At 38.3% G+C, this 16,397-nt stretch overlaps 1 protein-coding gene across 2 annotated transcripts in view; it reads right to left on the bottom strand.

Moving 5' to 3' along the window:
• CSTPP1 (centriolar satellite-associated tubulin polyglutamylase complex regulator 1) overlaps window positions 1-16,397 on the bottom strand; it is a 199,975-nt gene that overhangs the window by 100,859 nt on the left and 82,719 nt on the right. The window contains exon 3 of one of the 2 annotated variants that reach the window (XM_026004059.2): window positions 8,950-9,080. The exons of the other annotated variant lie outside the window; for it this stretch is intronic. Coding sequence (XP_025859844.1) covers window positions 8,950-9,080 — 131 coding nt within the window. The remainder of the gene's footprint in view (window positions 1-8,949; window positions 9,081-16,397) is intronic. 2 annotated transcript variants of the gene reach the window in all.

Below are 16,397 nucleotides of genomic sequence, written 5' to 3'. Positions count from 1 at the left end.
GAGACATCAAGATAACAAAGAGAAAAGAGAAAGAGAATCTAGTAGAGGAATAAGTTCCTGACTCCTCATTCTGAATTAATAGTGTAACTCTACCTTTCAAATGATTATAAATGAACCAAGAAGTTCTAGCAATAGTAGCAAACTCAAATGCCTACAGAGGCCAGGCAGGAAACGTAAGCAGATGAAGCAAGGCAGCTGGGGATGGTGGTAAATCTGAGGCCACCACATGCCCTGTCTAAAGGGAGCAGCTGTACCTTCACCCTGGCAAACTGCCTTTCTATTGGAATGTGGACATGGTATTGAGATAATTTTCCATTCTTTAAGTGAAATTGAATTGAGATTTTTTAATAAAGATTTTATTTATTTATTCATTCATGAGAGACAGAGAGAGAGAGAGAGAGAGAGGCAGAGACACAGGCAGAGGGAGAAGCAGGCTCCATGCAGGGAGCCCGATGCGAGACTTGATCCTGGGTCTCCAGGATCACGCCCTGGGCCAAAGTCAGCACTAAACCACTGAAGCACCCGGGTTGCCCTGAATTGAGATTTTTATGTTAAATGTTGGCATCTAATTATTTCTAAGTAGGCTCCACACCCAGTGCAGAACCCAATGCAGAGCTTGAACTCACTATCCTGAAATGAAGATGTGAGCTGAGATCAAGAGTTGTACAGTTAACCAACGGAGCCACCCAGGAGCCCCCCAAAATTATTTTTAACATTGCTAGCCAAAGAAAACATAGCTGCAGGCCAAGGCACGTGTAGTCAGCTGACTGCTAGTTTGTGATTTCTTCAGAGCATAAAGGCACAATTTGGAATACAAAAGAAAAGGAGGTAGTACTAGTTAGATCCTCACCAATGTTTTTTATTTTATTTTTTTAAAGATTTTATTTATTTATTCATGAGACACACACACACACACACACACACAGAGAGAGAGAGAGAGAGAGAAAAAGAGAGAGAGAGAGACAGGCAGAGGGAGAAGCAGGATCCATGCAGGGAGCCTGATGTGGGGCTCGATCCTGGGACCACAGGATCACGACCTGGGCCGAAGACAGGTGCCAAACTGCTGAGCCACCCAGGGATCCCCAGATCCTCACCAATGTTTAAAGTTTGCATGCAGACCCTGGGATGCATGGGTGGTTCAGTTGGTTAAGCATCTAACTCTTGACTTTGGCTCAGTACTGGATCACATTCTCTCTCTCTCTCAAAAATGAAAATAAAAATAAGTTTGCATACAAATCAAGATCTAAATCTTTTCATCTTTATTTGGAAGCACCAGAGGGTACTAAATATTATCTTAATCAGGTGTCAACTGTTATTGTATAGTTTGAAGGGGTCAGTTTTTAGTGGGGCACTTTGAATGTGAAGTTTAGTGCCTTGCCTATAGTAGGTGATCAATAAGGAGTAGCTAGCTATTGGGATGCCTGAGTGGCTCAGTGGTTGAGCATCTGCCTTTGGCTCAGGGCACAATCCCGGGGTCCTGGGATCAAGTTCCATATCAGGCTCCATACAGGGAGCCTGCTTCTCCCTCTGCCTATGTCTCTGCCTCTCTCTGTGTGTTTCTCATGAATAAATAAATTAAATCTTAAAAAAAAAATAAGGAGTAACTGTTACTATTTTAAATCAAGCCTCCTACACAAAACTGAAAAGAGTATAAAGCTCTTTCAAAACCAACCTTACCCTCTAATATAAGAGAAGATAATATAATTTATTTATTATTCACAGATTATTGAATAGTGACTGGGAAGTGGTGAGCCTTCATATTAAATAACAAAAAAAGAAACTGTTTACATATGTTAGGTGCTAAGAATATAGTTATTGGCAAAACAAACAAGGTTCTTGTCCTCATCAAGCTTACAGTTTAATAAGGGAGATGGACATTAAGTAAAGAGTCATCCAAAAAACACTTAGAAACTGTAACAAACGGTATGACTAAAAAATACGGGATGATTTTCAAAAGAATAATGAAGGATCTAATTCAGATAAGGAAGAGAGGGGCAAAAAAGATCCTTTAAGGAGCTGGCCTTTAAACTGAGATGTACAAGGATAAAGAGAAGTTAGCAACCTAAGGGTATTATGCATGGAGGGTGAAGAGGGTTGGGTGGGAAACAAGGTGGTGACAAAAGCATTCCGGGAATCCTTGTGTGACATGTGTGATAGTCCCAAATAACTGAAATAGAAAAAAATAAAGGAACATTAAAAAGAGGGAAAGATTAAAGTTACTCGAGGTAGTGAGGTGAATGACTGGAGGTGACATCACAGGTCAACGTTCTCCCTGGAGAAAAGGTTTTGAAGAAGGAAGTAAAAATGGAAAAAGAAACTTAGAATTGAGAAGATATAAGTAAAACGAGAGATAGGCATCAGGAACTGAGGATTCAAGAAGTTGTTTATTGGCCATGGCAGGTTTCTGGAACACATACAGAGCCATGGAGCTCTGGTGGGAGCAGGTACAGAGGACAGGCCAGGAAAAACCACAGGATTGAAGAGATTACATGGAAGGATTTTTGTTTATTTGTTTAAAAAATGACAAAAGTAACAAAAGTTCTTTAATATTTCAAACAAGACAGTCACTCACTCTTGAAGTAAACACTGATAATCCTCACAGAATGGTTTTTAGTGGTGAGGATGAGGATTAGTAACAGAAAATGAGGTGGAAGTTTGAGGCAGTTATATACAGAAGTCAGACCAGAAGGTTTATTTCAAACTTAATTGTCTGCATTTTCCCTTGAGATCACTTTAACCACTATAACATTAGCTATTTTAGGAACAATCATTTTTATCATATGATTATAGAGACTGACTGCAAATATCTGATTCCGAGAGTGTGATCTTCTTTCATAAACGCAAGGATTTTTTTTCCCCCAAATCTCTGATTACAGACCACAAACTCCATGAAAGCAGGAATTTCAGTTCCACTTACTGCTTTATCACTAGCAACTAATACATACATGTTTGTTGAATGAATGAATATACCTAGACTATGAAGACAATCACAGTGAACTCAGAATAAAACAAAAAGTGAAAGCATTGGGGGAAAAAAAGGGAAAGGAAAAAGAAAGAGAGGAAAGAAATTGGCAATATTTTAGATTCTGGCATTCATTCTTGACTCTTCTCTCCTACACCCAATCAATCCCAAGTCCAGTCAAATCAATCTTAAATAGCTCTTTATCTCCCTGCCACTTCCTGTTCTATTGTATTGGCTTCTAACTGATCTTGTCACCTGCTTTCCCTTGGATTTTTCCATGCTTTTGCCAATCTCATATGTAAAAATACCATACAAATTGCTAAGATTCTACGGACTGGCTGGGATGATTTTTTTTTTTTTTTTATGTACTAAGCACCAGCCACAATTAACTTCTTACGGTGTCCTACAGAAACCATGTTGTTTCATATCATCATACTTTCAAAAACCTTGTTTTTTTTCTTGTTAGAATGTACTCCTTATTTGTTGAACAGCTTTCTACTACTCCAAGATCTATCCCAACTGTCTATTTTATAGCCTTTCCCAACCCTGCAGAACTATTTCCTTCCTTGTACCATCACTGAATCTTATACACGGCTTTAATGATCACTTACACTCTGGGGAAACTATTTCTAGACTACTTTACTGGAATGTGAGCTCCTTAAAGGCACATATTGTCACTTACTCAGTTGTATTTCAAGCACATTACACATTGTCTAATGGAGAACACATTAAAAAAATAATACTTCCTCTTGTCAGCTTTCTGGCTTCTTCAGCAACGGTGTTTTCACTTACTAGATCTTCTTTAACTTTCTGAATCTCAGTTTCATATTCTGTGCAGAAGTGATAATAAAAGTATCTACCTAACACACAGGATTGTTGTGGAGAAAAATTAGATATTCCACATATGAGACAACTTCATAAATGTTCACTGCTATCATTTTCATTTTCGATATTGTATTTTTTATGTCTAGAAATCCCATTTGGATCTTTTTAACATCTTCCATTTATCTCCTAATCATAGTTATGTTTTCCTTCACACACTTGAGCATATTTATACAATTTATTTATTTTATTTTATTTTTATTTATACAATTTAAAATAACTAGAGGTCCTTGTTAGCTACTTCTATGATCTCTGTCTCTTTTGGGTCTGTTTCTACTGATTGATTTTTTTTCTCCTGGTTATGGGTCATACATTCCTGTTTCTTCTAATGTCTGGTAATTTTTAATCTGATGTCAGACCTTGTGGATTTTATGTTATTGAGTGTTAGATTTTATTGAGTTCCTTTAAGGAATACTGAATTTTGTTCTGGTATTCAGCTAAGTTAGTTGCAGATAGACCAGTTTAATCTTTTGTTTCTAAGCTGCCAAGGGCTCTATCCAGTGTCAATGCCCTTTGTACTTTGAGGTTTCTCCGCTTTGGCTGGTAGCAGTATGAACTATTCCTAGCCCTGTGTATAGTCCAGGAATTGTTTGGCCTACTGTTTTCTGGTGGTTCTTTTTCCAACCCACACATGTGCAGAGTTTGTGGCCAGAGATTCAAATACCCGCTTGATGCTCTCTGGAGCTTACTAAGCAACTCCTTCCTCTTTGGTACTCTGCCCTGCAAATTCTGGCCACCTTGGCCTCCAAATCCCAATCTCTGCCTCCTCAACTCGGTAAGACTGCTAGGCTCTTTGGATCTCCTCTCCCGTACTGTTGCTTGGCAGTTGCCTCTTAAAGTCCACAGTTCCAGATTAACTGTTCAATGTCTGGAAGAGTTGTTTTAGATACGTTGTCTGATTTTTTAGTTGTTTATGGCAGGAGGACAATTCCCTAGTAAGTACTTCTTCATGGGCAGAAGAGGAAGTAACTCTCATTCTTTTATTAAATGGGGAAAAATTACATATATATATAAATTACATATATATGTATATTATATATGTATTATACATATTATACATATATATTATACACATTATACATATACATATTGTACATATATATGTATATATTATGTATATATATATAAAATTTGTAAAAGCACAAAGCTCAAAATTAAATTCCAACAAACCGTAAAAATAAACTGTGGACAATAGCTCTTTAAGCCAATATCCCTAAGCAGAAGTAAAGATTTACTTCAGGGAATTTTAATCTTTGCCAGACTCGGAAAATTCAGATTAAACTTGCACACTGAAAGAAATACCAAGTGAGAAGTTGAATTTTTAAAGCTTGTTACATATGAATAGATAGATCTTTTTGCTTCCAAGATTCTAAAGTTGCCTAGAGAGCAAGAGGTTTACTACAATCTTCATGAGGTTATTTGAATTTCAGACACAGGAAAATTAGCATCATTCAGTACTCAGTCATGCAGAAATGACACTGCATCCCTAAACTTGCTAAAAACTGGGATAAATGATTCCTTGCCAGAAGGGATCAGGTCCTTAGTTATCTACAGGTGGCTTCATTTTTAGATATGTTATGCTGGAACTCTGCTCTTCTTTTGCTGTTTCCCAGAAGACCTAGTTTCTTCTTGATAATGCTAAAATATGTACAAGATGTTCTAAGGGAGTCATCTGCAGAATAGCAATATAGAATCAGATCCACTGAGTAGGAGTCAGGTACGTGACATTCTAATTGAAAAAATGGAGCTTAATACTTTCTTTTGGAACTCTGCCTCTGAGTATTTTTGCTTATTCTAGATTAAAATTGGGGACTGACATGCTCCGGGACTGAAAGATGTTCTAAATTTTCCCAGAAGAAATTGAGAATATATTAAAATGATTTAACTAAAGATTTTAGGATCATCTAGATGCAAATGTTGCATTTTGTCTTTTAAGAAACCAGAGGCTGTCTGATTAAGAAGTATAACAATAAATATCCAGGATAAAATCCAGATCTTGTTTATGGCACAGGAAAAACAGGGAGAACTTGGAGCTGCTTCCTCTTAGCAGCTGGATGAATCACTGGCAGCTGCTATAAGAAAGGTAAAGAAACCTATATCTGCTCAGAGTCCAAATGCTATATGGATCCCTTGTGATAGTAAATAAATTCTGGAAGAGGGCCTACTTCCAAATCAGGAAAAGGATTAAAGAGATCTAAAGACTGTCTATAGCTATCTCCATGTGCCTATTCCACAAAAAAAACAGCTCTAGCTGTAAGCACCATTATTCAATATAGTGAGCATTCAATAAATATTTGCTGACCTGGGAAAGGATTGGGAAAAACAGGTTCTGATGAAATACTACAAACTTTACCTGTATACTTAGAGCTCCCAGTTTTGTTTATGTAGAGACTGATGGGTTAGTTTCTCTGAGGTAGTTCACTTAAAATTGAGTCCACTAGGTGCATACAGTCTAAAAAGATGATGCTATTCTCAGTACACTAAGTATTTATGTTCAGTAGTGTAATTGAGATGGAAAATCTTTTGAGTTACGTGTCACAGAAGCCATTATTGGAGTAATAAAAATAACTGAAATATCATATTAACATATTAGCAAGTCTGAGTTCCATTTCCAACTTTCTTTCTAATGTAGTCTTGCAACCCTTCTATGAGTTACACAATTTATTTATAAAATGGATATACCTTACTTATTTCTTAGGATAGTGGAAATGATCTAATAAGACACACAGTAGAAGGAGTTTTAGAAAAAAAAAGTCTTGGCAGCTACTGCTACTTTATATAGAGGGAGTGTACCTGTTTATGTACTATACCCTCAGCACCAGGAACACAGAAGTCTACCAGAAATACCTGTTACATGAATGAGGAAATAGTCTAGGTCTTCCTCTACTTTAAGTTATGATCACTACAGAAACTGCCTTTAAAAATACTTATTTCAATCAATGTTTTTAAAAAGTATTTTCCTTGGAATATAATCAAAGATGCCAAATCAACTGTGAGCAAATAAAAGATGACTTGCATTCTCTAGTGCACATAGCTCTTCTCTCAAAGATTTTAAGGTGAAATGAAAATCTTACTTTAATAAACTTTATTCTACTTCCCCAAATCTGTATTCCTAGGAACTAACCTGTACTAACCTGTATTGCCTGCTTCTTGATAAAGCTTTTTAATTGTGTACCCAAGAAATTTCAACTTTTCAAAAACTTAACATGTGAAATAATTCACATTAGTCAAAAGGCAGAAGCAACCCAAGTGTCCATCAGCAGATGAACAGAGAAACAAAATGTATACATACAGTGGAGTAATCGGGCTTAAAAAGGGCAGAAATTCTGACACATGTCACAACATGCATGAATTTGGAGGACATTACATTAAATGAAATAAATCACTCACAAAAAAGATAAATATTGTATGATCCCACTAATATGAGGTACCTAGAATAGTCCAATTCATAGAGACAGAAAATAGAATGGTGCTTGCCAGGGGCTGGAGGAAAGGAGGAATGGAGAGTTACTGTTTAATGGGTACAAAGTTTCAGTTTGAGAAGATGAAAAAGTTCTGGAGACAAATGGTAGCAATGACTTAAGAAGACTGTGAGTGGGGCAGCCCTGGTGGCCCAGCGGTTTAGCGCGGCCTGCAGCCCAGGGCATGATCCTGGAGACCCGGGATCCAGTCCCACATCAGGCTCCCTACATGGTGCCTGCTTCTCCCTCTGCCTGTGTCTCTGCCTCTCTCTCTAGCTGTGTCTCTATGAATAAATAAATAAAATCTTAAAAAAAAAAAAAAAAAGAAGACTGTGAGTGTACCTAATGCTTCAGGACCATACACTTACCTGGAAATTTATCACAAGTCTTCTCGCTTACCTTACATACCGAGCCCTATCACCAAATCCTGTAGATTCTATCTCTGAAAGTGCCCCTTCCATGGATGCTGCCTTACGTCTGGCTCTTATTATCTCTCACTCCTGCAAGTCTTCTAACTATGCTCCCTGCCTCCAGACTCACCCTCTAAGTCATTTCTTTTTCTTTTTTTTTTCTTTTAGAGATTGTGTTTATTTATTTGACAGAGAGTGAGAGAGCACAAACAGGGGGAGCTGCAGAGGGAAATGAAGAAGCAGGATCCCCACAGAGCAAGTAGCCCAACACAGGGCTTGATCCCAGGACCCTGGGATCATGACCTGAGCTGAAGGCAGACACTTAACTGACTGAGCCAGTCAGGTGCCCCACCCTCTAAAGCCATTTCTCTACTGTCTTTCAAATGACTGGAACTCATATCATCACACCATTCTTCAGAATAAAATCCTTTAACCCATAGAACAAAATCCAATTTCTTTTTTTATGGCAAAATGGTTTTTCAGGACCTGACTCTCCTATTCCTTCACAAGCTTATCTCACAAACCCTAACCCCTAACCTCCTTCACAAACTCTAGTCATTCTAATTTTCTCATGGTCTTAAATATTCCAAGTTTTTTATGCTTCTACACCACAGCACATGCTCTACCTCCTTCTTTCCTTTATCCATGTAGAAAACTCCTACTCTTCCTTCCCAAATTAGACCAAACAACCAGTTCTCAGGAGAGCCTTCTCTAATCTACTTGCTCCCCTTTCTCTAACATTAGTGTCCCCATCCTACCTCCACACTCCCTCAGGAGTTTCCTTCTTTGTATTCACATCATTTCTTCAATTTGCTGCATGGTAATTTAATATTTGCCAAGAGCAAAGGCTCTGGAGCCAGACTGCCTGTGTATGAATCCCACCCCAGCATTTGCTGTATAACCTTGTCAATAACTCAACTCTTGTGATCTATAGTTTCATTAGTTATAAGATGGGGCTTATAGTGTACCTACCATGGAGAACTGTTGTGAAGAGTAAATGAATTACCACACATAAAGTGCTCAGAACTGCACTTGGCTTCTAACAGACATCATTAGTGATGTGATGGTCTAGTAATGGTGACAGTATCTGTGACACAAGATGATAGCTCCCCAAAAGTAAGGTGTTCACAGAGCCTCAAACAGTACTTACTCCAACAAGATTTATAGGAACAAAAGAAAGACAGAGGGTTGGAAGGAAGAGAGGAAGGCCAGAAAAGAATTTGGGAAGACTTACCGCCATTTTTGCCCACAGTTCGGAAGCATCTCCAGAAGGCCCGTAAGAATGATGCCCTATTGTGAGGGGTGGCTTGGATGAAGCTGAATTCCCGAAAGAGAATGTGAGTTCCCTGACATACACTGTTAAAACTGCAAAGAGAAAAATCAAGAAATCATCATTAGATGATAAGTTATGGAAGGCTAGAGTCAGAATGAAAAATAAAAAACCACATAGAACCTTGCCAAAAAGGAGGAAAATCTTTTTTCTCCAACAGGACTCTGAACTATAGAATAGACCAGGTCTTTCAGTGAAGAAATTCCTTCATATGAGCATATCCTTCTGAAAACTCCAGGAGTCCAATTCCTCTGAGTGTTTCTTACCTCCCACATATACGCACTGAGGGACTTTTAATCAGTCAAGGGAGCATCTCAAATAGAGGGAAATCTTTCAGTTTTTAACTGGATGACATTGGCACTTGTATCTTTTTGGATAACATTTCTCCTACCACATTTGGAATTATGTTTCCTTAATGATATTATTTCTGTACTCTCTCTGACCTACATCAGCTGCCATAAGAACAACATGGCCCATGAGGACATAACTGTATCGTCTGTTCCAGTTTGGGGGTGATGGATACCTTTTTAACAATAACCTCAGAGGCAAATCCATGTGCCAAAGGATATTAAAGGTTTAAAATAGAACATTAAGGCAAATAAGAAGAACAAGGGTAGAAAGTAGCCCCTGAATGAGAGTATGAAGCAAAGTCCCAGGGCCCTAGTGAGTCATTGTTCAAACTGGGCTGGAGAATGGGAAAAAATATACTCCATTGCCTTTGGGTTCTTCTGCCAAAGAAATAAAGGCTGTAGGGCCTGGCGTAATCTAAAAATGGAAATTCCACCAAAGAGTAGGCAATTATCCAGTAATCATCATAACTAAAGGCAGAGTTCAGGTTCCAGAAAACTCCTAAATTCCCTGAACAAGTAAATCACGAGTGGAAAATATGTTAATCTTTGTAGAGAAGCAGGCATTAAACTGAAGATGGCAAAGCAATAGAGAAGACAGTGGAAATTCCAAATGCCACTTTTCACTTACTGACCTTTAAAGTGAGGGAAAAGTCGAATCTCTGAACTGAACAGGAAAAAATTTTAGGAGTCATCTGTTCCATTTTCCTTTTCCTTGACCAAATTCTGAGGGAAGTATCTAACCTGTCTTTAACATACAGTATGTTATCACTTAAGATAAAGTTAGCCTCTTCCTGTTAATATTAACAACACTGTATGAAAAAGCAAATTACATACTCTTCTTCTCCCCATGGAAAACTAGTGTAGAAATCTACTTCTGAGACACTATGAGGAAGCATGAGGAAAACATCTGGTAAAGAATTAGGTTGGAAGAGAAATTTTTAAAAAGCAAAGAAAGCGTTAACCTAGCCATGCAGTTTCCAAGCTGTTGTCTTGAGCAAAGGAAAATGAAAAATAAAGCAAATGAGCTGTTACAGGTAAATGGAGTAGGTCACATTTCTAGCAAATGAAGTCTAAAATGATAATAATCTAGCTTAAATTTATGAAACTATCCAGGAAAGAATTAGTCCCAAAGTATGCTTCATACCCCCATGGGAAAAAAGCTGGTGTCTAGGTCATAGTCTGGGCTGTAGAGAAACTATACTAGTAAAATTATATCCTTAGTGTAGGTTTCTAAAAATATATTTTTTAGGGGCACCTGGGTAGCTCAGTGGGTTGAGCATCCCAACTTGTGGTTTCAGCTCAGGTCATGATCTTAGGGTCATGATCTCAGAGTTGTTTGATTGAACCAGCATTGGGCTCCATGCTCAGTGGGGAGCCTACTTGAAATTCTCTCCCTCCCTCTCCCTCTGCCCCACCCCGTTGCTTGCCCGCACACGCGAACGTGCTCTCTCTCTCTAAATAGAGACAAATAAATCTTAAAAAAATATATATACACATCTTTTAAAAAATTATTTATTTATTTATTTATGATAGTCACACACACAGAGAGAGAGGCAGAGACATAGGCAGAGGGAGAAGCAGGCTCCATGCACCGGGAGCCTGACATGGGATTTAATCCCGGGGTCTCCAGGATCCCGCCCTGGGCCAAAGGCAGGTGCTAAACCGCTGCACCACCCAAGTATCCCCACATATGCATCTTTTTTAAAACTAGGGAATAGGGCAGCCCCGGTGGTGCAGCGGTTTAGCACTGCCTGCAGCCCGGGGTGTGATCCTGGAGACCCGGGATTGAGTCCCACATCGGGCTCCCTGCATGGAGCCTGCTTCTCCCTCTGCCTGTGTCTCTGCCTCTCTCTCTCTCTGAAAAAATAAATAAATAAATCTTTTTTTAAAAAATAAAACTAGGGAATAATTTATGCATTGAAGAATTTGGTTGAGACTCATTATACAAATAAGAATTTACATAAGAAGTTATAAAATAAGAATGTTAAAAAACAAACTGATTGGCCAAGGACATACAATATATACAATATTGAACACAAAAAGATTTATAGTTGTATTTCCACTACTCCCTTAAAATAATCCCTTCCAAAAAAATTTAGCTGGTCAGTATGGAGATCATAACCACTTAAAGAGTTTACAGATAATATAATCAGTGAAAATTCTTTTAGATAAGATGGCTGTAATGAAAAAGCAGAAAATACAACATATTGCTCAAAGCCTTACTACTTCTCAACCTGAAATAACTTTTCCCTACTCCATCTGTTAAAATTCTATCCAGTTTTTCAGGACCATCTTAAATGCCACATTTTGCATGAAGTTTCTTCCTGATTCTACACTCATGCCCAATTCCCATCATGCCTCATGTATAACTCTCTAAAGGTAATCACAATCTGCTGCCTTTGAAAAAAAAGTTACTGGACTTTTATCCTCTATAGAACTATCAGTTCTATGGAGTAAGTAATTAGGCTGTACTCATCTTGGTCTCCATCACAACAACTAACACGTAGTATATATTACTCCATAAATCCCTTTGGTAGTTGATTTAGAAACATTAGAAAGAATAGATAAGTAATTCCAGGTAGAAAGTATCAGATTTATATTTGTAGTCAGCCACACTAGAAATAGTGAAGGTCAACATTTTATAAACTTTTTAGAAGTCCAAGACTTTGGTCTGATATTAGTATTGTAATATGGCAATACCAACTTTGATTAGTATTTGCCTGGTATATCTTTTCCTATGTTTTTAATTTCGATCCTCCTGGGTCATTTTGGTTTAGATATTTCTCTTGTGAGTAGTATATAGTTAGATTTCTTTTTTTTTTTTACCCAATCTTACAGTCTCTGTATGAGTTTTAAAAATATATATTTAATTTTTGCCATCTTCTTATGTCATTTCTGTGGATTATTTTTCTTTGACTTGTTTTTCTTTTCCTGCTTTCTATTGTATTAGGAAAGTCTTTTTCGGGGCAGCCCAGGTGGCTCAGCGGTTTAGCACTGCCTTCGGCCGGGGGTGTGATCCTGGAGACCCAGGATCAAGTCCCACATTGGGCTCCCTGCATGGAGCCTGCTTCTCCCTCTGCCTGTGTCTCTGCCTCTCTTTCTCTCTCTCTCTCTGTGTGTCTCTCACGAATAAATAAATAAAATCTTAAAAAAAAAAGGAAAGTTTTTTTTTCTTTTCTTTTTTCTAAGATTTTATTTATTTATTCGTGAGAGACACACAGAGAGAGGCAGAGACATAGGCAGAGGGAGAAGCAGGCTCCATGAAGGGAGCCTAATGCAGGACTTGATCCCTGGACCTGAGATCATGCCCTGAGCCAAAGAGACGCTCAACCACTGAGCCACCCAGGTATCCCTCTTTTCTTTTATTTATTTATTTATTTATTTATTTATTTATTTATTTATTTATTTATTTTTGATAGTCATACAGAGAGAGAGAGAGAGAGAGAGAGAGGCAGAGACACAGGCAGAGGGAAAAGCAGGCTCCATGCACCGGGAGCCTGATGTGGGACTCGATCCCGGGTCTCCAGGATCACGCCCTGGGCCAAAGGCAGGAGCCAAACTGCTGCGCCACCCAGGGATCCCCTATCCCTCTTTTCTTTTCTTTTTTTTTAAGATTTTATTTATTTTGAGAGAGAGAGAGAGAGAGCAAGGGGCAAGGGCAGAGGGAAATGGAGAGAGAGAATCTTAAACAATTCCACAGAGAATGGAGCCTGAGGTGGGGCTTGATCTCATGACTCTGAGATCACGACCTGAGCTGAAATCAAGAGTTGGATGCTAAACCAACTGAGCCACCCAGGTACTCCTTTTTCTTTCTTTTTTAAAAAATATTTTATTTATTTATCCATGAGAGACAGAGAGAGAGAGAGAGGCAGAGACACAGGCAGAGGGAGAAGCAGGCTCCATACAGGGAACCCGATGCAGGACTCAATCCAGGACTCCAGGTCACACCCTGGGCTGAAGGCAGGCGCTAAACCACTGAGCCACCCAGTGATCCCCTTTTCTTTCTTTTTTAAATAATTTCCACCCCCCTCTATTAGATTGGAAGTTACAAAAGAATCTATAACTTCTTAGAATTTCTTTTAAAAATTCAATGTGCATATTTAGCCACACACTTTTCATTTTTTAACTGAAGTATGGTTGACATACAATGTTATATTAGTTTCATATGTATAGCACAGTGATTTTGACAATTCTATATATAATACAGTGCTTACCATAATAAGTATAGTCACCATCTGCCACCATGAAAGTTACTACAGTATTATTGACTATATTCCCTACACTATACTTTTCATCCCTGCAACTCATTTATTTTATAACTGCAAGATAGTACCTCTTAATCCCCTTCACCTATTTTGCCCATCCTCCACCCTCTCCTCTCTGGCAACTATCAGTCTGTTCTCTGTATTTATGAAACTGTTTCTGTTTGTGTATGTCATGAGCATACTATGAAGGTACACACACAAGTTATGTCTTTCCACACTGTCAACTTTATGTAGTCATAAAGCAAGGTAAACATAATTATAAAGCAGGTTCAGGATTCCAAACTCAATGACATTTCACCATCTGATTAACTTGGCTTCTTACATGGCACACAAAGCAAAACACAAGACCTAAGTCACACAACAAACAAGATAACACAGAGGGTAGGAAGTTAACGAACCAAACGCAAAGTCAGTCTGTGGGTGCACAGTTGAAATAAGGCCTCAGTCAGGTCCAGATCAGCTCTAGGCACTTTCTGCTTATTCTGTTCAAGCAGTGGAGGATCTCAGTTCTGTTCAGAGATGAATCAGGAAGAGCCTTTGGCAGTGGCTGCCTTTTATAAGTGGTCATACATTGAGGGGTCAGTGTCTGGAGAGTCTACAGTTTGCTGCAAAACCCCTCCTTTTTAGAGGGATTTAATGAGTCTTAAAAGTTTTTGTTTTTGTTTTATTCATGAGAGATAGAGAGAGAGAGGCAGAGCAGGGGGATGGGGAGAAGCAGGCTCCATTCAGGGAGCCTGATGTGGGACTCAATTCCGGACTCCAGGATCATGCCCTGAGCCGAAGGCAGACGCTCAACCACTGAGCCACCCAGGCGCCCCAGATTTAATCAGTCTTGAGCCCCTGGAGACCTCCTCTGCTTTTGCTTGTTACCAGTTCTGGGGTGTTGTCAGCTGGTGTGGTCTTGGTGATATCTGATAGCTTCAGAACCCATAGCTTCTTGCATCATTGCTGGACATAGGCCTCTGCTTGACATGAGAGACTCCATCTTACTCTCTATAGTGTATGTGTGTTTGTTCATTTGTTTTGTTTTTTAGATTCCAAATATAATTGAAATCATATGGTATTTCTTCTTCTCTGAATTATTTCACTTAGCGTAATACCCTGTAGGTTCATCCCTGTTGTCAGAAATGACAAGATTTATTTCTATTTTTTAATGGCTGAGTAATATTCCATTGTATATATAAACCATACCTTCTTTATCCTTTCATGTACTGATGGACACTTAGGTTGCTTCCATATCTTGGCTATTCTAAATAATGGTAAATAAACATGGATGCATATATCTTTTCAAATTAGTAGGAACACATTTTAAAAAATATCAAGTCGCTCATTATTTTTATTCCTCTCCAAAGCAAGACAAGAACCAAAGCACACTCTAAATAATTTATGAGCACTTTTCTTATCTTCTGATACTATTTTCTAGAATTTGACTTCTGTCTTATTAAATTGAAAAAATTTTAATATGGTAAAATGCTTGTAATACTTATTATTTTAATCATGATATTTATCATTTTAACTACTGTAAGTGTGCAACTCAGTGGCTTAAATACATTCACAATGCTGTTAACCATTACCATTACCCATTCAGAGAACTTTATCATTATCCTTAACAAAAATCCTATATACACTAAACAGTAATTCCTCCTTCCACCTTCCTCCTAGATGTTGGTAACCTCTACTCTACCCTCTCTCTCGATGCATTTGTCTATTATAGGTACCTCTTATAAGTGGAGCTGTACGGCATTTTGCCCTCACTTTAAAAGTGACTGACTGACTTATTTATTCATTGATTCATTCATTCATTTATTTTAAAGAGAGAGCACACACACATGCCCACAAGCAGAGGGAGGGGCAGACAGGGAGGAAGAGGGAGAGGAAGAGAATCTCAAGCAGACTATACTAACTGCTGAGCCTGATATGGGACTTGATCCTATAACCTCAAGACCATAACCTGAGCGGAAACTAAAAGTGACCACCCAACCACCTAAGCCACCCAGGTGCCCCTGGCTTATTTCACCAAGTTTTTAAGGTCCACCCATGTTGGGATTAATAAAATTTCATTCCTTTTTAAGGATAAATAATATTCCGTTGTATGTATATGCCATATTTGTTTATTCATTCATCTGCTGATGAACACATGGATTTTTTTCTACCTTTTGGCTATTATGAATAATGCTTCTATAAACATTGGTATACAAATATCTCTTCTTCAGATATCCTGCTTTCTTCTGTGTATATACCCAGAAGTGGAATTATATATTTAATCTTTTGAGGAACCACCAAACTGTATTCCCCAGTAGCTGCACCATTTTATATTCTCACATCAATGCAAAAGGGTTCTAATCCTCACCAAAATCTTTTCCTATTTTTTTTAATAATCATGGTAGTAGGTGTGAAGTAGAATCTCATTCTGGTTTTGATTTGTATTTCTTCAATGAGTAATGATGTGCTGATCATCTTTTCATGTACTTATTGCACATATGTATATCTTCTTTGGAGAATGTCTAAGTTCATTGCCCATTTTTTAATAACTTTTAGTTGTTGAGTTGTAGGAGTTCATTATATATTCTGGATATGAATCCCTTTTCGGATATATAATTTGAAAATATTTCCTCTTATTCTGCAGATTGGCTTCTTGCCTTCCTGATAGTACATTTTGATGCACAAAAAGTTCCTAATTTTGGGGATCCCTGGGTGGCTCAGCGGTTTGGCACCTGCCTTTGGCCCAGGGCGCAAT

This window comes from Vulpes vulpes, chromosome 5, assembly GCF_048418805.1.
Source record: "Vulpes vulpes isolate BD-2025 chromosome 5, VulVul3, whole genome shotgun sequence".
Classification (NCBI taxonomy): Eukaryota; Metazoa; Chordata; class Mammalia; order Carnivora; family Canidae; genus Vulpes; species Vulpes vulpes.
The sequence above is the reverse complement of the archived record's forward strand: the minus strand, read 5'-3'. Positions and strand labels throughout refer to the sequence as shown.